General features: G+C 40.8%; 1 protein-coding gene across 1 annotated transcript in view; it reads left to right on the top strand.

Annotated features, from left to right (window-relative positions):
• SLAIN1 (SLAIN motif family member 1) overlaps positions 1 to 25,103 on the top strand; it is a 63,242-nt gene that overhangs the window by 29,449 nt on the left and 8,690 nt on the right. The window contains exons 4-5 of the mRNA XM_023751730.1: positions 16,453 to 16,602; positions 21,112 to 21,453. Coding sequence (XP_023607498.1) covers positions 16,453 to 16,602; positions 21,112 to 21,453 — 492 coding nt within the window. The remainder of the gene's footprint in view (positions 1 to 16,452; positions 16,603 to 21,111; positions 21,454 to 25,103) is intronic.

Raw genomic sequence — 25,103 nt, 5'->3', positions numbered from 1 at the left:
ACACACTCACTCTTTTACCAAGGGATGGGTAAATCTTTTTTAATATTAGCCTGGGGCTTCAGATAAGATGCTGCTTCTTAGCATATATTTTAGATCAGGGGTCCTCAAACTACGGCCCATGGGCCACATGCAAATACAAATATTGTATTTGTTCCTGTTTTGTTTTTTTACTTCAAAATAAGATATGTGCAGTGTGCATAGGAATTTGTTCATAGTTTTTTTTTTTTTAAACTATAGTCCGGCCCTCCAACGGTCTGAGGGACAGTGAACTGGCCCCCTGTTTAAAAAGTTTGAGGACCCCGTTTTAGATATTTGCCCCTGATTTTAGGGGGAGAAAATTACTCATAAATTAAAGGTTAATCCCTGTAGAACATGTGTAGAGTGGCCATAGCTAGGAGGAGCCATAGTGTATCTAGTGGGTGGACCTTATATACCCTCTGGTTCCTTGGTCTTGCATCCCATCCCATTCTTTTCTTATTCCCTCCTACTCTCTAGAACTTAGCCTCTGCTGTTTTCTTGATTACAAATTATCTGTCTTTCCTGCTTAAGAAGGAAGTATCTCCCAGAACACATTGTAGTAAGGGTTTGCCAAGCTCAGTTTATGTAGATACATTAGGCAGCATTTCTCCCAAGATTATCTCTAATTCTGTCATTGCTAATGGTAACTTCTTGAAGGACCTCTAGCTCTCCTTTTGCTACCTACATTTTTTATTTGGGAGATTTTAGCTAGTCTTGCTCTATCCGACATCATTGTGACTGGATCTGTGTTACAGGAGAGTGTATAGAAGTGTTCAAGTTTTGTCTTGAAGTTGTGAGAAAAATGTTATGAAAGTTTGTTTTTCTGAACAAAATGAGGGAAAGTAAGTCATGTTTTGTAATATTTAATTTTATAGGGTGATAACAAGGGTATTATAATTGTTTTAAGATATTGCTAAGTGAAGTTTGTCTTCACAGTTCCAATTTTGCAATTGGTTAACTGTGTGTGTGTATTTGTATGTGTGAGTGTGTATAAGTCACAATGGGATAATTATTTTTGGTGGAAGGTATATATATATTCTTACAGATGACTGATATGTATTAATTACCCTTAAATTCTCATAGGGCAAATTAATTGAACATTAATTAAATCAACTGAAACTTTTTATTGTGGAACTAAAACTTACTTTCCCTTTTCCAAACTGTTTTTTTTTTATGTGGAAATTTTATAATTTATAAAGTTAAATCTTTTGGTACTTCTAAATCTGCAGCCCATTGGTATTAAATTAACTAAGAAAGCCTAGAATGATATTTTCTCCCCCCCCCAAAAAACAACAACAACAACACTGAACCCTCATTTGAATGTGCAATATTAGACAAAACTCAAAATTTTGGTTGTTTTCTTTTCTTTGGAAAATGGTCCTAACATTTGTTATTTTCTTTTTGGAAGCATCTGAGGATAGGGGCCTACTTCTCAATTTTATTCTGAATTGCCAATGCTTAATAACCTTTCAAACAAGTTTTAAGTTCCGAATGTTTGGTTTTTGTGATTTATTAATTTGACTATATTTAAGTTCCTTAGATGAACAAAGAAAGTAATTGAACATTTGGTGTTATAAATGGTATCTGAGTAGCCACGCCAAGAAGAAAAATCACATAGTGGTGCTCATTAAAATGCTAGTCTGAGGGTGGAGATTTGAGTTTGTTTTGTTCATCGCTCCCCCCCTCTCAGTGCCTGGAATAGTTCCTATCACATTGTGGGTGTTGAATGCTAATTATGGTGGAGAGTTTTGACCTAGTAGTTAGACTTAGTGCCGGTAATGCCTCATCCCTAATTGAACTGTATGACTACAAGCATGTCACTTGTTTCTAGTGTTTTGCTAAGTAAGTGGGGACATTGAATAGGTTTCACAGAGCTATTAGAAAGATTTCAGGAAATGTTGAATGTGAAATTACTTTGAAAAATATGAAGTGCTTTATATGTATATGCAGTTATTCAGAAAATGAACCCCAAAATACAGGGAACCCTCTTTGTTTAGCTATTTATACTTTATAGAAAACTAATAGTATTTTTTCCTTTGGGGATGTCTGTTTTCTCTATTTATAAATAAAAATATTAGTTAGAGTTAGAAATCTCAAATTGAAAGTTTTAATGAGTGTAGTTTATTCAAGAATAGTAAAACATTCAAGACACAACCTTGTTAGTCTATTTCTTTTCTTCTGTTTCTTCTTAGATCGATGTGTATTCCATTTCTGACATGCTTTTCTATATTCTTCCCCACTTCCCCTACCCCTTTAGAATATAAATAATAAACACTCACAGAACTTTCATGGACAGCGTTAGCTCACATGATACCCTACATTGGAATGAGACTAGAGTCTGAGCTAAGTCCAGGTCATGAGGCTGGGATGTTAAATAACCAAGTAATGATCAAAAAGCTTATCTAAGTAATTTGAAACACCCAATATGTGGTTCAGTTAATTTGGGCCAGTTAATAAAAGCTTATCTTGCCTTAAGATACTTGAATGTCCATAACTATTGAATCAGGACAGGTCACATTTGAGGAGTGTGGGTATAGTTTTCACAAATAGTGTAGCCCTGCACAATTACTGTCTTGGGTCATGTTTCCCTATGACTGTGTCTCATCTCCTCTGGGATTATGCTAAGCAAGTGTAAATGGTTATTACTTCTTTATTGAGTTTTTCTTAAATCTTCATGATACCTGTTCCATTCGTGTTTCAGTTGTTATGATGGAGTATTTCTCTCTAAATTTAGCCAATGAAGTGGAAAGTGGTTGGCTAATCCAGTGCTCTGAAGGTGACCTTTTCATTTGTAAAAGCCACACAGATTGAACTGAGACATTAAGAAGCTTGTTAAGTGTCTGTCTCCTGGAACCTGTCCAGTCTCTCCTTGCGTGGCCCAAGATGTTATCTCCATCAGTTCATGTTTCCAGTCTTGAGGTACTCTGTCACATTTGGAGCACAAAATTGAAAGTTGGTCTGTGCAGTTCATTTTAGGTAAGCTTTGTAAAGGATTCCCTTTCTCATTGGAAAAGTAATCTGGAACCATACTGAAATTTTTGTGTAGAGACAGGTTCTCTTGACATTTGCTATTAGTTCCAGATGCGGGAAATAGAAGTCACATTTCATGCCTGTGAGCTTCTGTCACATATTTTCTTTGTTTTTATGTTCAGAATAGCCCCAATGCATTTGCTTCACTACTGATACTGTTATTTAGTACAAATAGTAACAAATAATTGAGATTGTGCTCCTATGAAATTTGCAGTTTCTACCTCATGTGTTTCTAGGTAGTTTTTATTTTGACTTTCTATCATGATTAGGAAGGTGTTTATTAAAATAAGCAATAACTTCCTCTGGCTGGTGTGGCTCAGTTGGTTGGGCATTGTCCTGTCCACCAAAAAGTTGCTGATTCGATTCTTGGCCAGGGCACTTGCCTGGTTTGCAGGCTTGATCCCGAGTAGGAGTGTGTAGGAGGCAGGTAATCGATATTTGGCTCTGACATCGGTTTTTTCTCTCTCCTTCTCCCTTCTTTTCTCTCAAATCTTTAAAAAACAAAGCAATAACTTATGACAGGATAAATGTTTGTTATAATGAATATATAATTGACGTGCTATTTTGTTACCTACCTCAATAAGGAAAAAATAAAACAAGAGATTCTCCCAAATACTTTGTTTACTGTTTTCATACTACTCTGATAATTGATTAAATTTCCTCCATGGCAGCGAAAATTTATTTTGGTTACTGTTCATGTCTGTTATTTGTGACCTCTACAAAATAGAATTAGTTTATGCAATAATTTGTAGACTCTCCTTTTTTGAAACACCAGGCCTTGATCAGAGAGATGATTTAAATGCTAGATCATAAAATAAATGTATTGAGTACTTGCTGGTGAGGCACAATGCTAGATACTAAGGATACAGTGGCAAGACAAACTCAATGGCTGGTGTTTGGAGCATGCAGTTTAGTACAAGAAACATTATAAATATAGCAGCTCTTGCTCTTTTTCTTCCTTTCCTTTAAAACAAACATGATGATGCTAATGGACCTGAGTCAGAGTGCTATGGCCAGGAAATAATTTCCCAAGGATATGGTACATTGAGGAGTCATCAAGAGATAAGCAAGTACCTCTATGGGAGGGGCAGGGAGCAGAACAGCCCAGAGCACAGGAACAGCATGTACACAGGCCCTGAGGCGAGATGAGACCCATGATGTGAGAGGAACTGGCAGACCAATGTGGTGGGAGTTTAATGGAGGGAAGTGAAGAGGGAGAAAACATGAACTGAGTGGCTCTAAATGAAACTAGAGAAGTGAGTGTGCAGGATTTTCAGGCAGTTAAGGATTCTGGACTGGACCTTAAGATGGTGGGGAGACCTCTGAATGGTTTTAAGCAAGGAAATGACATGATTCTGGATAGGAAAGCTACAGGGTACAGTCTGGATTGTCTTATGTGGCTGAGCCTTTTTGAAATCTGGAAAAATCTGGGGAGTGAAAGTGATTTTAGGAATTTTTTGGAATGTGAGTAAAGTTAGACTTTAGCACTTTTTAAGGGGGATTCTTTAGATAAACTTGAAAATGCTTTCTTATGGTTTTCTCATTAGTATTCTGAATTTCTCACATGACTTCATGTGAGAAGTGGTAGTTAAAAATGTGGCCAAACTCTTCATGATACTTAATTTACTTTGAAAACATAAGGCTTTGATATTCTCATTTACTTATAATACATAGAGCTTTAAACTTTTATATAGTAACAAGTTTCGTGTGTTTGAGTTTTGGAGCTGTTGCCAGTTTCTATTTGTGAGTTTAATTTTTTTCCACTGTTACAGCTGCAAGATTGTAATTCAAGGAACAGGGTGTGTGTGTGTGTGTGTGTAAGTGTGTAAGTAAACGTATGTTTTTTGAAATTTGGATTTATAGTTGTGTGTGCATTTCGTAAGCGTGTGTGTGTATAGTACATGCTATATGATTTGTGTGGTTTCCATTCTTATAGCATTTTTAGATAAGGAATGTTGGTTCGGTAACAGGATTTTCTGGCAGTAGGAGTTGCCTTTGCAGATGGTGATTGCAAGTGGTGGGGATGTCTAGTCTTCAGGATGAAACAAGATACCAGTTTTTAAAAAAGGTAGAGCGATCTAAGTGTGGGATTTCTACTGCTCATTGAGAGGCAGAGCTCGAGCTAATGTCAGATGTGCACATTGCATTGAGCAGGGGCTGGAAGGAGGAGATGGACTTCCAAAGCAGCCCACCGCTAGGATAAAGACCTCCTTACTTTGTATTGTGAGGATCCTCAGCCATCTCTGCTGTTGCATGTCCAGACCATATGGAAAGTTTGCTATGGAATAACCCATCCTTTACATTGTGCCTGTTTTCAGTTTTCTCTATTAAGTTAGAGGACCATTGGGGTAATCCCTATATTGCTGCAGAAGAAACTCATACTAGTTACCTCTAGGATGAATTTAGTCTTTATTCATAAATATAAACCAGTAACTAAATCTTACTTGCATTTTGGGAAAACTAACAGCAAGAAAAAAATAAGCAGAGCAACTGACTTGGTAGGAAATGAGCACCTTAGGACCAGAGAGGAATTCATGTGCTCAGATTTAAGATAGTAATGCACTTTTAAAACAAGAACAGAATTCTGGGAAAATAAGCAGTCAAATCACTTTTAAGTCATTTTTAATTTCTTGGAAATACTAAAAAAAGAATGAACAGGGCTAAAAACCAAGCTGTTCATCTGAATTAGTCAAAGGGATCTCCCAAAAAGAAAGACAAAAAAAGAGAAGTTAGGGGATGTGGAGGACAGATACAGAACTCTAATTTTTAAATAGTTTTAGAAGCAGAAACAGATAGTTGAGAGGAAGAAAGCACCAATAAATGACAAAGGAAAAACTCCTTGAGCTGAAGACAGGCAAGTCCTCAGAATGAACTAGGGTAGATGAAAAAATATCTCTACCTAGATATCCTGGTTGAACTTCAGATTTTCTAAAGTTAAAGAGAAAATCCTGAAAATGTTCAAAGAAAGAAATAGGTTATCGACAGTGGTAACAGGCCTCAGACATTCCATAAGCAATATTGAATGCTAGACGAAAAATGAATATTTCCTTTAGTTTGAAGGGAAGTTATTTTCAAACTATAATTTTGCACCCAGGTAAATCCCAAATTGTGGGGCAAATGGAAGGGGATTTTGATTCTGCAAAGATTTAGAAAATTTTACTTTGTGTGCACCCTATTGTGATGGTGGAAAAGTACAAGGAAAAAAATCCCTGAGATCTAGAGAACAGTGGCCACCAAGATGACCCAGGAGAAGCCAATAAAAAGGAAATAAGGAAAGAGTTGAAGCTTGTCATGTACTTCACCTAGTGGTTAGGGTCTAGTGCCAAACAGTTGCATTTCGTTCCCTTGGTTCCTTTACAATATTTAGTTCCTCAGTGAATGACACTTATTATATCAAAACACTGAAAAGCCACATTTACGTGGTTTACCATCTACTGATCACTTTACAGCGACTATAGAATGGAATGAAAATGCAGTAAACCTCGACAGTGTAAAACTAGAACTGTCAGATCTGGAGATGGAAGTGGCAGGTAAGAGAGTGTGTGTGTCCTCAGTGTCTAACCTTTCCACTGTGGGGAGCCGGCTACCAACAAGGTGGTGTTGGTTTGTCTACCTAAAATTACACTTATAAACACTAACTATATAATTGCCTCCCAATTCTAAGACAAAACTCTTGGAAAGTGGGTCTGACTGTTTTAGACTTTTATGTATATCTTAATGTTCTTCTGTGTGCAGGTATTGTAATAAAATAATGAGAGTGGTTAGTTTTAGGGACCCCCTTCCCAAATGTGTCTTGTTTGTCAAAACTTTTAAATTTATGTTTACATTCCACCACCTCCCGAGATTAGTGGGTCAGAGGCCTTTTCTGTCACTGGGTATAAGCCACATGCGTTGTGCCCCTCACTGAAAGGAGAGTAGTTAGCCCAGGAGGTGCAGAATAGAAAAGATTGTCCAAATTTCATTTCCATCGCTCTTCTATTCAGGAACTTCTAGTGCATCCCAATAGCCTACTGGGCTTGGGTTTCCTACTAGACTGTACAGTCAAGGTCAGGAGACTCTTACTGGTTATCTAGTCTATCCTTAGTTTGCAGGGGTGGAGGGGGGACCCACTACTTTGAGACAGGAGATAAGCTAGAATTAGATTATCGATTCCTTCATAGAATAGATTCTGTAGCATCTTTCTTAACTTACTTCGTATTGCATGGTAGAACTTGGATGCTGTTCTAGCTGGCTGTCGCAGCCTGCATTGTGGCTGTAGTCCAGTTGAAAGCAGCTGTCTAGAATCTGCATGACAGCATCACAACCTCGACAGATTATTAGGTCACTCTTTCCCCTTGTTCTTTTCAGGTTAAGTCACTACTTTCACACAGACCCTCTTGTCACATTCTGTGGCTATTTTCACTGTCCTTAAATTTTATTTAAGCCTGAGCAGTCAGGCCTATGGAGAAAATGGCTCCTACAAAAGGGAATTTTTAAACATGCCTTTGAAGTGTGATTACTACTAAAGTTAAATTTCTAAAAAATCCCCCTTATTAACTGCAGGTGGGAAGTCTGGTGATGATCTGTGAAGCCATAGAGATCACTCTGGTCCTGGATGCCACTGTATTTGGTCCGTGTGTGTTTAAAGCTCCTCTTCATTTTGACCAGCAATTAAGTGGAAATAGTTGACAACCATAGAATTTCCTCTTTCCAACACTCACTTTTCAGCTTTGCTCTTAGACTATGTTCTGATTGGAGAAGACCCACAGAAGGATCCAGTAGTGGCAGTGAGAGACGAACATTTGACATGAGGTCTTGGTTAAGATTTGAGTTGAAGAGATTTGATGCTTTAATTATGATGACTATACACTTTAACCAACGAGATTGCTTTAACTGTTAAGACCTAGGAACACTTGACCTATTAAATTCAGATTAAGAACTATTCTAAAACTCTGATTCCTAGGGATTAAGTGCTATTAAGCAATGCTCTGTGTGGTGAAATTTTGTAACTCTCATTGACCAAATATTTACTAGACATTTATCTGCCAATCATTGTAGGTATATAATCCCTTAGTTACTCTCAAAATTAATATATTTTAAAACTTCATCCTAATGTTGAAAGTGATTTTCTTGATTAGTTCTCAGTATTATTTAAATGGATATATTAACTCTTTTACTAGATATTTCTTAAAGGTGGTACGAAGTCATATTTTTGTAAATTATTACATTTTTAATGGAATTGAAATATTGAGTATCTACAGTGTTTTGGATTATACATGAATATATATCATGGTTACTAATTTTAAACCATTACATTGGTCATTATAGGCTGAATGAGCTAAAAGTGTGGGAAAATATTCAAATTAATCCAGTAGATTTTTCTAGCTATAATTTGAAGATTGAGAGACTTGGGGGTTATGACTAACTCACCCTAATTAAATACTCCCTAAGCATACCAATTAGGAGCATCGTTTAATTCTACTTATATGAATGGACTGGCAAGTGCATAATAGTTAAATCCTCTCTACTTTGTGTATGCCTGGGAGAGAACACTATGAACACCTGTTTCTAAATAATCGGACTTCTTAGATCCCATATGCTTATTTATCAGGTCATGGGGAAATTAATGCTACTCAAGTTTACCCCATAAAAATAGTGGATCAGATAAGCTGCAAGCCATATGTTACTATGACAGGGGGCTTGCTCAGTTTGCAGCCAAGTCAGTCATGCTTACTTAAAGTAAACGTGTAGCCTCTCCAGAGAACTTGTACCTCAGCCTGCAGAGTTTATAGAAGTGAACCAGTAAAATACTATCTTTGCCTTTGTTGAAGCTTAGCCCAAACATCTGAGTGCATCTATGGGCCAGGCATTTCTGTAGGATCTAGGTATGTAAAGATGTAATATGACCACCTAGGAAGTTTATACTAGAAAGGCTAGTTGTGAAAATTAAAGTCTTTCTGCCCTGCTGGTTTGTGGTTTAGGTTAAAATGCTGTGTCTGCATGAAACGTCCTGCCCGTATAAGGGAGAAGAAAAAGTATTAAAAGAATTGATGTCTCCCATCCTTCACTGATCTCAGAGCACGCTGGGCCATGTAGTTAAATTCCTCTAATTGTTTGAATTAGAATTGAGGGCTGCCTACCTGTTGTATAAAGAGAAAATAAAAGCAGAAGAATTGAAGGTTTGTTACTTTCTCCTTGCTTTCTTTTCCCTTACTTTCCGGGACTCTGGTAAAGAGGCAAAGGTTTGAACTGGGTCTGTGGTTTTGAAGAAACCATATTTCTGAAAAATGTGGCATTTGGGACATTTGTTTCCTCTGAGATAATCTTTGGATAAATAAGTGAGAACAGTTGACCTCATTTGATTAATTGTTAAAAATCAAGGTTCCTTAGTTTGCCACTGAGTTGGTAACATCTGAGGAAAGACTAAGTCTAGATAAGATATACGTACCCCATGTTCATTGCAACATTATTTACAATAGGCAAGATGTGGAAGCAACCTAAGTGCCCATCAATAGACATGTGGTACATATGTACAATGGACTATTACCCAGCCATGAAAAAGAATGAAATCTTAACATTTGTGACCACATAGACGGACCTAGAGGGCATCATTCTAAGTGAAATAAGTTAGAGAGAGGCAAAACCATATGATTTCACTTATATGTATAATCTAAAGAATAAAATAAACAAAACAGAAACAGACTCAGATACAGAGAACAAACTGATGGTTGCCAGATGGGAGGGGGTTGAGAGGCTGGGTGAAAAAGGTGAAGGGATTAAGAAGTACAAATTGCCAATTATAAAAATAGTCCTGGGTATGTAAAAAAACAGCATAGGGAATATAGTCAATAATATTGTAATAACTATGTATGGTGCCAGGTGCGTAGTAGACTTATTGGGGGACTCACTTTGTAAATTATATAAAAGTCTAACCACGATGATGTACACCTGAAACTAATATTGCAGGTCAACTATACTTAGAAAAAAGATATAATAGAAAAAGCGTGCCCATTTTATTTTGAGAGGACAGGTTAAGCTACCTAAGAATTAGAAGAAGTGAAAGCATGGAAAATGTCTGCACACTTTTTCCCACTTAGCTTCTAGAACATTTTTCCTCAGTATTTATAGAAAACTAGAGGCCCAATGCACAACCTCTTGCAGTCCAAAACCCCCGAGGGGTCCTTAGTGCTGTCGTGGAGGTGGGAGAGGCTCCCAATGCCACTGCCGCTGTGCTTTCCAGTGAGCCCAGCTTCTGGCTGAGCAGCGCTCCCCCTGTGGGAGTGCACTGACCACCAGGGGCAGCTCCTACGTTGAGCGTCTGTCCCCTGGTGGTCAGTGTGTATCATAGCGACCAGTTGATTTTCATATTAGGGTTTTATTATATAGGATTTTTGCTACAACTTGCTGTAACTTTTAAGTAGTTTTTAATAACTGCTTTATAGTTTGAGAATGCATGCTGCAAACTTGTCTGAATATTTACCAAAGGCTTGCTTATTACCCTCTGACAAACACCTTTTTTCAAATGAGAACACTTCAACACTAAGATGCTACCTTGTCAAGCTCCAACTTTCAGAGTGGAGCTCTGGTTATCTGCATTCTCAGTCTAGTGTCTCTTCTTGGTCTTTTATTACAAGAATGTTATGAAAAATTGCAGTAAAGAAGTGAAGAAGTATGCTATCGGCCATCATTGTAATGTCTCAACACCTGACATATACCCTTGCACTAAAATGCTAATCCTGTGCATGTTTCAGAGTGAATGTCATAAAATTGGCCTGTATGTTAGTCCAGAGGTTGGAAAACTACAGCCATATCTGGCCTTATGCCTATTCTTGTATGGCCCTTTCACATTATTAAGTGGTTGAAAACAAAAGAATATTTCATGGCCCATACTTTTTATGAAATTCAACTCTCATTCTGTATAACTAAAGTTTTACTGGAGCATAGCCATGTTCCTTCATTTCTGGATTGTCTGCGGTTGCTGTAATGCTGTGATGGCAGAGTTGAGTAGTTACACCAAAGACCATGTGGCCAGCAAACCTGAAATATTTACTAGCTGCCCCTTTACAGAAAACATTTGCTGAGAGTGTCTAAAGGTCTATTAATTTATTGTCTATACATCTTCAAAGTTGCCTGGCCTGAAAAATAACATATCTATGTAGATATTTTTGTACATCATTAAGCAAAGTAGTACCTTCCAAAATGGACTTGATAAATGCTCCAGTGATGATACTATCAAGTGATAAAAAAAATCACAAAGGCCAGGTGACATGATACGTTTAAGAAAGAATCTAAATTTCTTTAATTCTCCACACTGAAAATTATTCTTTTGGCCACACACACACACACACACACACACACAACATTTTAAGAAGCAATGACATTCCTATCATGTCTTGATCATCTTTGCCTAGACTTGTAGTGAATATAATAAATATTCAAGTTTTTGTTGTGTAGTCCCTGCAGGTACTCAAAATCAAACTTAAGAAAGCAGTAGATAATACAAGTACAAGGAAAAATAACTGATTGAAATGAAAATCTTATCAAAAGGTCAGTATTACATCAACCTAAAAGAGTTAAAAATAAAGCAACATTCTAACATGTTCTAGAGTCAGTTGTTTTCATTTTTTCTTCTCATAGTACAAACAGCTAGTTCAGTACCTAATGGACACAATGTCTGGCACACAGTATACAATCAATAAATGTTGAATATGTTCAAAATCTTAACAATTGTACAACTTAGTAATTTACAACATTTATCTTAATAGGAAATGCTCATTAGGCAAGGGAGACAAAGTTAGAAAGCTTAAACTACTAGTATATAATTATTATTTTTACATCTTTTGAACTTTTCATTTTAAATATTTATTGTTGAAAGTATTACATATGTCCCCTTTTCCCACCATTGACCTTTTCTAGCCACCCCCCTTCCCACCCAGGCCTTCACTACCCTATTGTCTGTGTCCATGGGTTATGCATATATGAGTATGTTTCAGAAACACTCTAAAGGTGGACATGGAATACATGGCAATAGATAAGAGTGCCAGTGAGTACCTTTAAAAGCTTGTATTTGATGAAAAGCCACTGCAGTACTTAATGGAAGAAAGTAGGAGTTAAAAGAATAGAATCTGAAACACCAGTCAGAAAGAATATATGCACCCCTATGTTCATAGCAGTGTTATTTACAATAGCGAAGATCTGGAAACAATCCAAGTGCCCATCAGTGGGTGAGTGGATAAAAAAGATATGTACACTTACACAATGGAATACTATGCAGCTGTACAAAAGAAGGATCTCTTACTCTTTGAGGCAGCATGGAGGAACCTGGAGAGTATTATGCTAAGTGAAATAAACCAGGCAGAGAAAGACAAGCATCACATGACCTCACTTATATGTGGGATCTAATGAACAAAATAAAATGATGAACAAAATAAACCAGAGATGGAAACATGGATGAGACTGACAAATCTCAGAGGGAAAGGAGGAGGGAGGGCCGGAAGAGATTAACCAAAGAACTTATCTGCATAGCCCATGGCCACAGACAATAGTGTGGTGAAGGCCTGGGGTGGGACAGGAGCCAGGTGGATGGGCAATGAGAGAGGGAAAGAGGGACATCTGTAATACATCAGCAATAAAGAATTAAAAAAATAATATATGACTAGCACAGCTTTGGTAGTGATGTTCAGACAGTCTTGGTGAGGGCAGTGCTGTGGCTGAGAGTTCATTGAGGAACAGGTTGCAGTAACTGGTGAGAGGTGGTGAGAGTCTTCGGGAAGTTGCAGTACAATGCAGAGAAAGCAGTGTTCTGAGAGGCAGTTTAACAAGGCATTTGGGAAAGAAAACCTTGCCATGTGTGGTATGAAATTTATATCCTTATGTTTGGGCCCACCTCTCTGCTATTCCAGGGGTTGCAATTAAATGAAAAATACATACTCATGCCCCCTCCAAGTATGAGAAGCCCTTTACTCATAGCTAGAACTTTGGTGTAGGAGTCCAGGAAAATACTGCTGTTCAGAAGTTTATCACCCATTTTCTCTTTTAGTCTTTCGTAGGATAATTTTGATCATCATTGGACCTCTCAAAAAGTTTAATGCCCTTATATATATAAAAAACACATTAAATTAATTTGTTGAAAAACAAAATTGCCCTGTGAAAAGTTCTTTTTGTTTTATTTTCTGTAAAAATGCTTCCTGTTACAATTCTTCCGCTACACAAAGAATAAGTAGGATGTGCAGGTTTCCACTTCCTTCTCCTCTCCTCCGCCGCAACCTTGGCACTAATGTAGCATGGTTGCTTTCTTAGCTTGCCTCCACAGTAATGCTCCTCCCTCTTCTTAAAAGCCTCCATGCCAAGGGACAATGCGCAGCATTCTCTCTTGCAATAGATGCTAATTGTGTGCTTGGTTGGGCTCTTGCTGTCATAGTCACAATCATTGTGCCATTGTGCTGGGAGGCTGGTCACAGTGGTTACTGTGCAGAGCGATGAATGCTGTTTACTTGGCATGCGAATTTGTCTGCATCTGTGGGTGACAACACGCGGTCACTGTAATTTGCCTGGCGAGTGATCAGACTGGTATAAAATAACATTATCTGTTCAGCAAGTTAGCAGTCACAAAGAACTATTGATTCCTTTTAACATAGAATTTTTAATGAGAAACTTCGAGTAATGGAGATTGAAGCTGTGAGAACAGCTACCACGTGTGTGTTGCATATTAACCCCTATTTTTCAGTGTATTTTGGGATCAAGTTTACATACCCAGAAGGTAAGGAGCTGGGAGTGGCCCACTCCACACATCTCTGCTCTGGCTCAGCTTAACCACAGTTAATTACATGTTGGATACGTGACATGATTGGTGTCAATTAGGAACTGGGCTTCACGGAGTATCCCCCCCCCCCCCCCCATGAAACTTACAAATTCTGAAAGCATAATCACAGTGAATGTAGACACTTTCTTGCCTAGTTCTTTCACCTACGTGAGGAAAAGATATTTTTTTATGTAGTTGTTGTAAAGGGATGGTATTTAAATCTCAACAGTGCTTACTGAAATGCTGAAATAAAAGGAAACATTTTGCGTTTTAAAAAATAACCTAGGGTCTTAAAAATCCCAATTTTGGAGCTGATTATTTGCTTGACAAACTACTTCCCATGGTTTCTATCTTTCTACCCCGATGCCCATTTTTAAATACTTGCCAACTGTTTGCTCATTAGCATTGCTTATTAAAAGTGATTTGGGGAACACATTTCAAAACAGTCCTTTTTGTACGTTTTTCAAATTTTGTCAAATTTCCAGAAAATATAAACCTATTTATTGCCTAAAGGTGAAGTTTAACCAAATTTGTACTTTTTATTTATTTTTCTCATCTTGCTTGTGTACATGCCTAAATGGTTACTTTTTAGGAAAGTGGATTTTGACTAGTGCAGTAATTTGTATTCCTTGAAGGGAGAAGAAGTGATGTTTCATGTGACTTACAGTTTGGGGTCTTTTTCATGATCCCAAGCACTTAGAAAGTAACAAGGGCTTGGTAATTTTGGAGGAGGGAAACACACTAATTAGCCAGGGGAGTTAATGTAAACATTAGATTATCTAACCATTACAGGTAAAATTCTTTTTTGTTCCTTATTTTATAGTATGAAAGTAATATGTATAATTCTACCTTTAGATGTTATAGGAATAGTATATGTTCAATATGGAAATTTGGGAAATATTTTTATAAAAAGGAAAAATCCAATAGATCACCAATTAGTCTCTATACTTGCCATCAAAACTAGCAGCCATTAAATTTTGCTATCTGTACCCTCCTGTGATTTTTGTATCACTTTGGCAAAAGTCTTGTTTGGACTCGAGGCCATTCAGAAACACAAGAGTCACTTCAAGTTTCTTCCATAATTTACTAAGTTTTATAAAAAATGTTATCAATATTTTCTGATACTAAATGGGTTGAAAAATTAACCTTAGGAAGAACATAAGACTGTGTATGGCTAATATTAAGAACATTTCCCACAGTTTGTAAAGATGGTAAGTTTTTTTGAGTTTTTCAAAACAAATTTTCCTTAATATATGGGCATGTTGGCTTTAATCAAGGTGAGACTGATTTACTGCTTCTTAAAGGAGGTATACATATGACCTTCATTCACAAATTGCCTTTTTTAAAAACATACTTTTCCCTTAGGTAAATAGAAGTCAGTTAACTTATTCTGATGAAAAGTTGCTTTTTTGTCTTTTCTTTTTTTTTTTAACCGCTTCCTTTCCTTCCTCTGACAAGTCATATTCTGCTTCCATGTTGCTAACTGCTGCTCTTTATTTCTGCTTCTGTGACAGCCAGCCGATGGCGGAGTCTCTTCTCTTCAAATGTCTCCCTGGCTTTTCCTTATAGTCCTGTTGCAAGACTCAGCCCTTATAGCAATGGCATTAATACTCCCAGCTTCTCTAAAACCTCAAATAAAGCAATACTAACACCTGAAAGAACAGGTAATGTTTCAACTTCTCGACTAGCTGCTTGCTTTCTTGTCGTTTAGTTACTAAACACAGCTTAAATATCCATCTTGAAAAGCTTGAGAGTAATCTTATCACATGGAGAGTTTTTTTGCACACTTACCTTGGATATGAAATAGGCTAATGTTAATTTGTACTTTAACACCATTAATCTGCTCTCAGTTGTGTGTGGTCGGCGGTCTGCCCTTGTTGTCAACAATATGTGTATATAGTTAATGTGTTTCCAAGTGCCCAGTGTGCTTTTAAAATGAAATGTCAAACAATTTAGTGCTTTTTATTAAGATTCAAAAATAGAAGAATTTATATCTTGTTCTTTTAAATTATTTTAGCTTTTCATTGTAGCTTTTTATGCAGCCAGGGCTACATAGAAAATAGACATAGTTGCTCTTTATGAGATGAAGATTCCACTCCTGCAGCTTTCTCCCCGTGGGTCCTATCTTCCTTGTTCTCTTATCTCGAGCCGTTGCTTTTTCACTCTCATGAGTGTCTGCCAGTCTCCTGACTGCTCTACACTCAGTTTCACAGGTTTTGTAAATGTTTCTGTGTATGTATGTGTGCTTTTTATATGTGATTTCCTTACTTATTTGTAACACTATTGTTTGTAACTGTTTAAAAAATGGACTGGATTAAATTTTAATTTTAAAATATAATTACTACTGAGAGAAGCATATCTGATTATTAATTAAAGTGAACATGGACATGTACTTATACAATGCATTTAGATATATGCTTATCTAATGGCATTAGTGATTTCTTTTGTTATTATGGTAAAAAAACAACAACAGGAGATCTCTCTTCTTTACAGTTTGTATTGGTCGCTTTTTGGTGACATGAAAACAGGGCAGAAACTGGCGATTGTTGATAACATGAATTATAAAGCATAAATAGATATCAGTTCTTTAGTCTAAACAATAAACCTACATGCTTTGTTTTTAGGTTACACCTCCAGGGGCTCCCCTCTCAGTCCCCAGTCGTCTATAGACAGTGAGCTGAGCACTTCAGAACTGGAGGACGACTCCATCTCCATGGGGTACAAGCTACAGGACCTCACTGACGTGCAGATCATGGCTCGTCTGCAAGAAGAAAGTACGTCTGTTTGGTTTTTTTTAGACCAGAACACATTTTTAAACTAGGGGCTTCTACTAGAACTGTGAGGGCATGGGGAGTTTTCAGGTATTTTTTCCCAGTAATGGGCACACACTTAGGTCCTTTCTCTCATACTCTGTCCTGCTTTGTAGGTGGAGCAGTTAATGCTTCTCACATTCTCATGAGCATCGTAAGGTGTTAGGACATGTTCTGATCAAAATGCACTGACACAAAGACCGTTGCTAGGATGGCCACTGTGGAAACAGTTTGACAGTTTCTTTAAAATCAAACCCATGATTTCCACAAGGCCCAGCATGTTTCACTCTGGGCGTTTATCACAGAGCAGTGGGAATTTGTGTTCACACAAAAACCTGTACTGAACATTCGCAGTAGCTGTTTGTAAAAGCCAAAACCTGGAATGAACTGAGATGTCTCAGTAGGGGAATTGTTAATCAGACAGTGGTACCTGCATGTCCTGGAGCAATATTCACCAATAAAAAGGAATGAACCATAGATTCATGCACTCTCATGGATCAATCTACAGGGAATTATACTCAGTGAAAAAAAGATCATCCCAAGAGGTTGTATGCTATACTAGAGGCCCAGTGCATGAAAATTCATGCACTGGAGGAGGGGGATTCCTCAGACCGGCCTGCCCCCTCTCACAGTCTGGGAGCCCTCAGGGGCAAGAGGCGACCCAGCGATCAGGGGAAGGCAATACCCCATCACACCTCTGCTGCTGTCACTGCCGTCATCACAAGCCTCAGCCGGTCCTGGTTACCTGAGCCTCGGGCCGGCTCTGGGCGGCTGGGGTGCTGAGGGGACTGGGGGACTCTAGAGACAGGCACCCCGGCGGGGCTGAGGAGACTGGGCGCCGCCATCTTTGAGGGCGTGGCAGTCAGCATACTCCCTCCTTATTGGCTGTGGGCGCTACCATCTTTGAGGGAGGGACAGTTAATTAGCATATTCCCTCCTTATTGGCTGTGGGCACTGCCATTTTGAGGGTGGGGCAATCAGTTAGCATATTCCCTCCTTATTGGCTGTGGACGCCGCCTTCTTTGCAATGGCATGAGGGTCAATTAGCATATTCCCTCTTTATTAGATAGGACTAGAGGCCTGGTGCACAAATTTGTGCATGGGTGGAGTCTGGCCAGCCTGCCCTGATGGGAGCTGATTGGGCCAGGCTGGCAGGGGGGAGGGGATGTGGGAGGTTGGCTGGCTGGCCCCGCAGTGTGCGTCATAGCAACCGGTTGTTCGGGTCATTCCGGTCGCTTGGCTTTTATATTTATACTAGACGCCCGGTGCACAAAAATTTGTGCACTCGAGGGGAGGGGGGGGGGTCCCCCAGCCCAGCCTGTGCCCTCTCGCAGTCTGGGACCCCTCAGGAGATAACGACCTGCTGACTTAGGCCTGCTCCCGGGTGTCAGAGGGCAGGCCCAATCCCTAGGTGCAGCCCTGGTCGGGCTCAGAGCAGGGCCGATTGGGAAGTTGGGGCGCCGCCCCCTGTCATGCACAGAGCAGGGCGGATCGGGAGGTGCGATGCCACCCTCAGTCACGCTCAGGGTAGGGCCGATTGGGGGGTTGGGGCACCGCCCCCTGTCACACTCAAGGCAGGGTCGATAGGGAGGTTGCGGCACCACCCCCTGTCACGCACAGAGCAGGGCCAATCAGGGGGTTGGGGTGCTGCCCCCTGTCATGCACAGAGCAGGGCCCATCAAGGGGGTTGGGGTTCCATACCCTGTCACACACAGAGCAGGGCCGATCAGGGGCTTGAGGAGCTCCCCCCTGTCACTCACAGAGTAGGGCCAATAGGGAGTTGGGGCACCGCCCCTTGTCACATACAGAGCAGGGTGGATCCGGGGGTTTGGGCGCTGCCCCCTGTCATGCACAGAGCAGGGCCCATCAGGGGGGTTGGGGCTCCGTACCCTGTCACACACAGAGCAGGGCCGATCAGGGGGTTGGGGAGCTCCCCCCTGTCACGCACAGATCAGGGCGGATCAGGGGGTTGAGGAGCTTCCCCCTGTCACTCACAGAGTAGGGCCGATAGAGGAGTTGGGGCACCGCCCCCTGTCACACACACAGCAGGGCGATCAGGGGTTTGGGGAGCTCCCCCCTATCAGGCACAAAGCAGGGCTATCAGGGGGTTGGGGCACTCCCCCCTGTCACACTCAGGGCAGGGCTGATGGCCGCCGGGAGTGGCTCCACCCCGTCACACACAGAGCCACAGGGTGATCATTGGGGTTGGGGAGCTCCCCCCTATCAGGCACAGAGCAGGGCTGATCAGGGGTTGGGGTGCCTTCCCCTGTCACGAACAGAACAGGGCAGATAGGGAGGTTGTGGCCCCGCCCTCTGTCACTCACAGAGCCTCAGGGTGATCAGGGGGTTTTGGCGCTGCCCCCTGTCATGCTGATCCCGGTGCCGGGAGGCCTTGCGGCTCCGCTGATCCCGGTGCTGGGAGGCATATTACCCTTTTACTATATAGGATAGAGGCCTGGTGCATGGTGGGGGCCGGCTGGTTTGCCCTGAAGGGTGTCCTGGATCAGGTTGGGGGTCCCCACTGGGGTGCCTGGCCAGGCTGGGTGAGGGGCTGAGGGCCGTTTTCAGGCTGGCAGGTGACTGAAGCTCCCAACCTGTCCTTTTTTTCTTTTCTTTTTTTTATTCTGGGCCAGCTTTAGCTCTGAGGCTGGCTCCAGCTCTGAGGCCTCGGCTGCTGAAAGCAGGTTTCTGGCCTTTGTTTACCTTCTGTATTTGAAACAATGTTGCGGTCCTGCTGGCTGAAGCCTGGCTGACTAAAGCAGGTTTCTGGGGTTTGGTTTAGCTTCTATATTTGTTACAATGTTTCTTAGAGTTTCCGCTCAGAGGCCGGCAAGGCAGGCGGGGAAGCTTGGCTTCCTCCGTCACTGAAGCAAGCAAGCCTCCCTGTTCGCGTCAGCTGCCTGGCTTCCGGCCGCCATCTTGGTTGGCAGTTAATTTGCATATCACCCTGATTAGCCAATGGGAAGGGTAGCGGAGGTACGGCTAATTACCATGTTTCTCTTTTATTAAATAGGATAGTTCCATTTATATGACATTTTGGGTTGACAAAAATCTTAAAAGTGGGCAGTTTTGTGGGTCACTAGGGTTAGGGGTACGGTGTTGGTCCTCAGGAGGAAGGTGGATGTGGTATAAAGGGCAACACAAGGTATTTCTGGGGGTTTTGGAACTGTTTGTTCAGTATTTTGACACTGGTGGTAGACACTGATCCTACAGGTAGTAAAATGTAGAAAACTTAATACTAACACATACAAGCATGCATGAGTAGACCCGGAAACACCTAAGATGGCTTTGTGTCACTGCCAGTGTTCTGGTCATCATGTTATTCTGTAATTTTGCAAAATGTTATCATTGGGAGAACTGGGCAAAGTGCACAAGAGAACCCTGTCTTATTTCTTTAGAACTTCATGTGAGTCTATAGTTATCAATAAAAAAAATCAGTTAAATGCATTGGTATACTTTTCAGAATAATTATGGAAGAGAAGATCATTGGAAATGGGACAGTTTATCCCTGGTTCTGCAATAAAGTTACAATAAATAATCTGGGAGTGAATGCTTCAAGGACATTTATGGCAGAAAAAGGCACAATACAATGTAGATCACAGAACCTGGCTAGGCTTGTTTTGCAGTTATCTTTTCAGGTCAACATAAGTAGAAACAGCCAACTATCATTTAAGCGTAACTATTTCCTGGTTTCAGAATTAGTCAAGGCTACTATAAGAAACATGGTAATGCTCATGCAGAATTTAATAAGATACATGTTGACGGAAAAGTGATTATTTTTGGTCATTATTCAGTAACAGTAAACTAACACTAACTCTACATCTATATGGCTAAAAGATTAGATGTCAGTTTTCAGATGTTAAGTAGTTAAGGATAGACTGCTTTAAAAAAAATTGTGGTCTTGGCAATGAGATGAATAACTAGAAACTTAAGTTTACTATTTTTAGGTAGTTATCATTTAGGATGACCCCAAACCATTGCGATATTGAAATGTCACTATGCTTTGAAAAAGAATAAAAAGAATGAAAGAGGCGGCCTTGTTAGAAAATACATACGTGTACCACAGATTTTGAACTTTGCGCTGGTTTGAGAATTGGAGTGGGGAGCAGGAGGAGTTCCTGCTTGGGCAGAGATTTGATTAATGGCCTAACTCATAGCAAACAATTTATAATGATGATGAATACTATTTCCTAAGCAGCCTTCCTAAGTACGTATCTCTGGAGCTCAGCAGGGATCATTTGGGGAAATTGCCAGACATTGATTGATAAATTATAGCAGTAGGTACTATATTTAATTTTCACTGCAATTGTGGCAATCTTTTTGCAAAACAGAATAGTCTAATATTTTAATAAACTAAGAACACGATAATGGGTCTCTGAATCATTTGGCACAAAATTTCCTCTAATATTTGAACTTAATTTTTGCTAGATTGAAATGTGTCTAATGATAATACTATTTCTTATTATTTTTTAGGTCTCAGGCAAGATTATGCTTCCACGTCAGCATCCGTGTCAAGACACAGTTCCAGTGTGTCATTGAGTTCAGGAAAGAAAGGGACATGTAGTGATCAAGAATATGATCGATTCAGTTTAGAGGATGAGGAAGAATTTGACCATTTGCCACCACCTCAGCCCCGTCTTCCAAGATGTTCACCCTTCCAAAGAGGAATCCCCCATTCACAGACTTTCTCCAGCATTCGGGAATGTAGGAGGAGCCCCAGTTCCCAGTATTTCCCTTCAAATAGTTACCAGCAGCAACAGTGTTATTCACCTCAAGCCCAAACTCCAGATCAGCAACCAAATAGGACCAATGGAGGTAGGTTATGATGCCCTTTCGGTATGTGGTGGGTTCAAGAAATGGTTTTAAAGTCAATGTAAATAATAGGTAAACATTTCCCAGATTTATTAAGTACATTATCAAGATCTTATCAGTTTGGTCTAAATTTGAATCTGTAATTGATGGGCTTCTGATTACATGTCCCAGATTTATAGACCTAGGGCTTCAAGAACACCACCGCATTGTAGCTGGCACAGAATGGGCCATACATGGGAGCATCTTTTTGCTGTTGCCAGTTCAGCTGTGGGTTGAGCAGGGATGTGCCAGTTGAGCTCATAGTGGATCTCCACGGAGCCCAAGGCACAAAGTTACCCTTTCTCACCTTTCCCACAACCTCCAGCCTCTTCCTGCCTGTTCCTAGCACAGAGTGGTGGATGGTTAGTGCACGATGATGCTTGGAGAGGATGCTGCTTGTCACATCCAGGTTAAGGGGAAGTTGGGCTATGTCTTTCCCTCTGATCCTGACATCTGGAATTAGGATCCGTGTAGCAGTAGGAAAACGGAAGCTAATCTTTGGCATGGTAATGGAAGCTGATTAGCCCTAATGTTAATGTGGTGGGTTGAAATATGTGTCATTCTCTTGTGGGTTTTCTGTCTGCCTCTTCATTTGTCTTCCTTATCCACTCTCAGGAGTTACACTCCTTGACTTCCAACAAATTATAGGGAGAACAACTGTAATGTTGCAAGCCTGGTGTTTTTTTGTACTAAAGATCACTCACACACAGGTCCATGTACTATGGAGAAACAAACCATATTTATACAGGTATAGCATCCTCTATAATAAAGAGCCAATATGCAACTGGTCGTCATGCCCTCACGCCATAATGGCTCAGACACTCAACACTGGGAAGAGAGGAATGGGGACCAGCCAGGCACAAATGAGCTCATGAGAAAGGAATGGGGACCAGCCAGGCTGCAGCCTGGGAGTGGGACAAGCCGCCCGCCCCGCAGTCCTGGGCGCCTGCGGCCGGCCTAGGCAAAGCCGGCCTGGGTCCTGGGTGTCTGCAGTTGGTCAGAGGGAGGGAAGCCCGGGTCCCAGGTGCCTGTGACTGGCCAGAGGAGGGAATCCTAGGTCCCGAGTGTGGGGTGAGGCAGAGGTGGTTAGGGGCGATCAGGCCAACAGGGGAGCAGTTAGGGGTGATCAGGCAGGCAGGGGGGTTAGGGGCAATCAGGCAGGCAGGCAGGCGAGTGGTTAGGAGCCAGCGGTCCCAGATTGTGAGAGGCAGTTGGACATCCCCTGAGGGGTCCCGGATTGGAGAGGGTGCAGGCCAGGCTGAGGGACCCCCACTCCCGTGCAGAATTTCATGCACCAGGCCTCTAGTTTAATTATAAAGCACCATTTCTCAAAGCTGACGCCAGAAGTGCTCGAGCAGGTAATTTTATAATATTGCAAAGCCAAATCTCTATATATAAAAGCGAAAGCGACAGAGTGACCGGTCGCTGTGATGTGCACTGACCACCAGGGGGCAGATGCTCAATGCGGGAGTTGCCCCCTGGTGGTCAGTGCGCACTCACAGCCAACCTCCCGCAGCCCCACCCTAGCCGGCCAACCTCTCACAGCCCCAATGACCCCAATCGCTGGCCAGGCCGAGGGACCCCACCCATGCACGAATTCGTGCACCGGGCCTCTAGTACAAATTGTTTTTGGGTCATTTGTTACCATGTTTTTACTTTTTACCCTTTCTTTCTATGTACTTATATCATTAATGCTAATTGAGAGAGAATTTGAAAATATTGAAAATTTTAGTCATAATTTCACTGTTTTGTACTTTCAGATTTAAAAGAAAACAGTGGCAGCCAAAGAGTGTCATAGTGACTAGAGTATAAAAGTTCATAGTATCAGAAAGACAATATATGCCATATGCTTACTGAAAGTCATAGCCTTATTTTACAATTGAGGGGGAGGGCACCTTGTGTTGTTTCTCTAAAGATTTTTTTGTCAGGTGTCTGAGAACGTCATATCCTAGTTGTCTAGCAGATGTTGGCTCTGTATCTTGATTAGTATTGTCAAATGGGATCATTGTCTCACCTTGGAAAAGTGGTTTTGACTTACGTTAAACCCCGTTATGTGCAGGATTAGGTTTCCCCAAACCTGTGCTGTGTGACTCGGCTCTGCGTCCGGCTGTGGTAGTTGCATGGTTCCTAAAGGGTCTGGTTTCCTACAAAGGAAGAGGGGATACAGTATCAGAACCTTCATGTGTTACCATGGAATATTTTTGGAACACAATTGTGAAATGAGAATGGTAACTTTGAAATTAATCCATCAAATATTTTTATCTGCCCTTTATTTTGATTTTTTTTTCCTTTGACTCAAACTGGCCTCACCTAGTACCCAGACTTACCCACCTCCCTCTTCCTTGCTTAATTAATCATTAAGCCCTCGGGACCATGAGGTTCTGGTCAGCATCCAATAGAGGTGGCTCTTAAGAGTTATTGGAATATTTCTAGGGATCATAGGATTGAAATAAGCCTTTTTAGAGTAATTTACCAGATAGGAAACATGACTAAATCTTGCAGAATGTTTACTGATTTGTAGGACACAGCAGGGGTTATTGGTAGCATGATGATGTAATCACTCTTAGCCAGAGGTTCTCCCTGGACCCCATTGACTGTTTGGTGGTAACCGAGTTTTTTATCCCCTGATTCTTTAGTCTTTATTGCAGAGTGGTGAGTCTTGCCATTCCTTTCCTATGAGAAAACTCATGTGAAATCTTGCCTTAGTCTGTGCATCCAGCTTCCTGCTGCATCTTAGTCCTTAAGGATAAATTGCTGGTTTCTTGTGAAGATAGAACATTATTTTTGATTCCTTGAATTTTAAAGTGTAACCACACAGGAACCTTATTTTCTTTCATCTGCCCTTTATTTTGATTTTTTTTTCCTTTGACTCAAACTGGCCTCACCTAGTACCCAGACTTACCCACCTCCCTCTTCCTTGCTTAATTAATCATTAAGCCCTCAGGACCATGAGGTTCTGGTCAGCATCCAATAGTCCTAGGAATAAAGTCTTGGGTCTTTTGACCACAGGTTCAGAGTTCTGGTCAAACTAGAGATAACAGCTAGTTGTGTTTCAGCTCCCGAAGTACCCCACTGACTGCATCCTCGTGAAACCAGACAAAGCGATGCCAAAGCTGACATTAGGACCAGTTGCAATGATCAACTATCCCTACCCTAGTGCCAGCCCATCAGTGGAAACCACGACCCAAACTCCATTAGTCACCATGACTAATGATTTACTCCGGGCATGGCACCATCTTCTTAATAAATCCTTACTTCTTTAAAAAAATTGATTTGAGGAGGGAAGAGGAGTGGGGGAGATGGAGAGAGAGAGAGAGAGAGAGAGAGAGAGAGAGAGAGAGAGAGAGAGAGAGAGAGAGAGAAAGAGAGAGAGAGAGAGAAAGAGAGAGAGAGAGAGAGAGAGAGAGAGAAGCATTGATTTGTTCTACTTATTTACGTATTCATTGGTTGATTCTTTTTTTTCTTTATTGATTAAGGTATTACATATGTGTCCTTCCCTTGATTACCCCCCCCCCCATGCCATCACTCTCCCGGGGGATGTGTATGTGTCCGTTGGGTTATGCTTAATATGCATGCATACCAAGCCTTTGGGTGAACTCCTCCCCCCTACCACC

Source organism: Myotis lucifugus, unplaced genomic scaffold (assembly GCF_000147115.1).
Source record: "Myotis lucifugus unplaced genomic scaffold, Myoluc2.0 scaffold_24, whole genome shotgun sequence".
In the NCBI taxonomy this organism is placed as follows: domain Eukaryota; kingdom Metazoa; phylum Chordata; class Mammalia; order Chiroptera; family Vespertilionidae; genus Myotis; species Myotis lucifugus.
The sequence above is the reverse complement of the archived record's forward strand: the minus strand, read 5'-3'. Positions and strand labels throughout refer to the sequence as shown.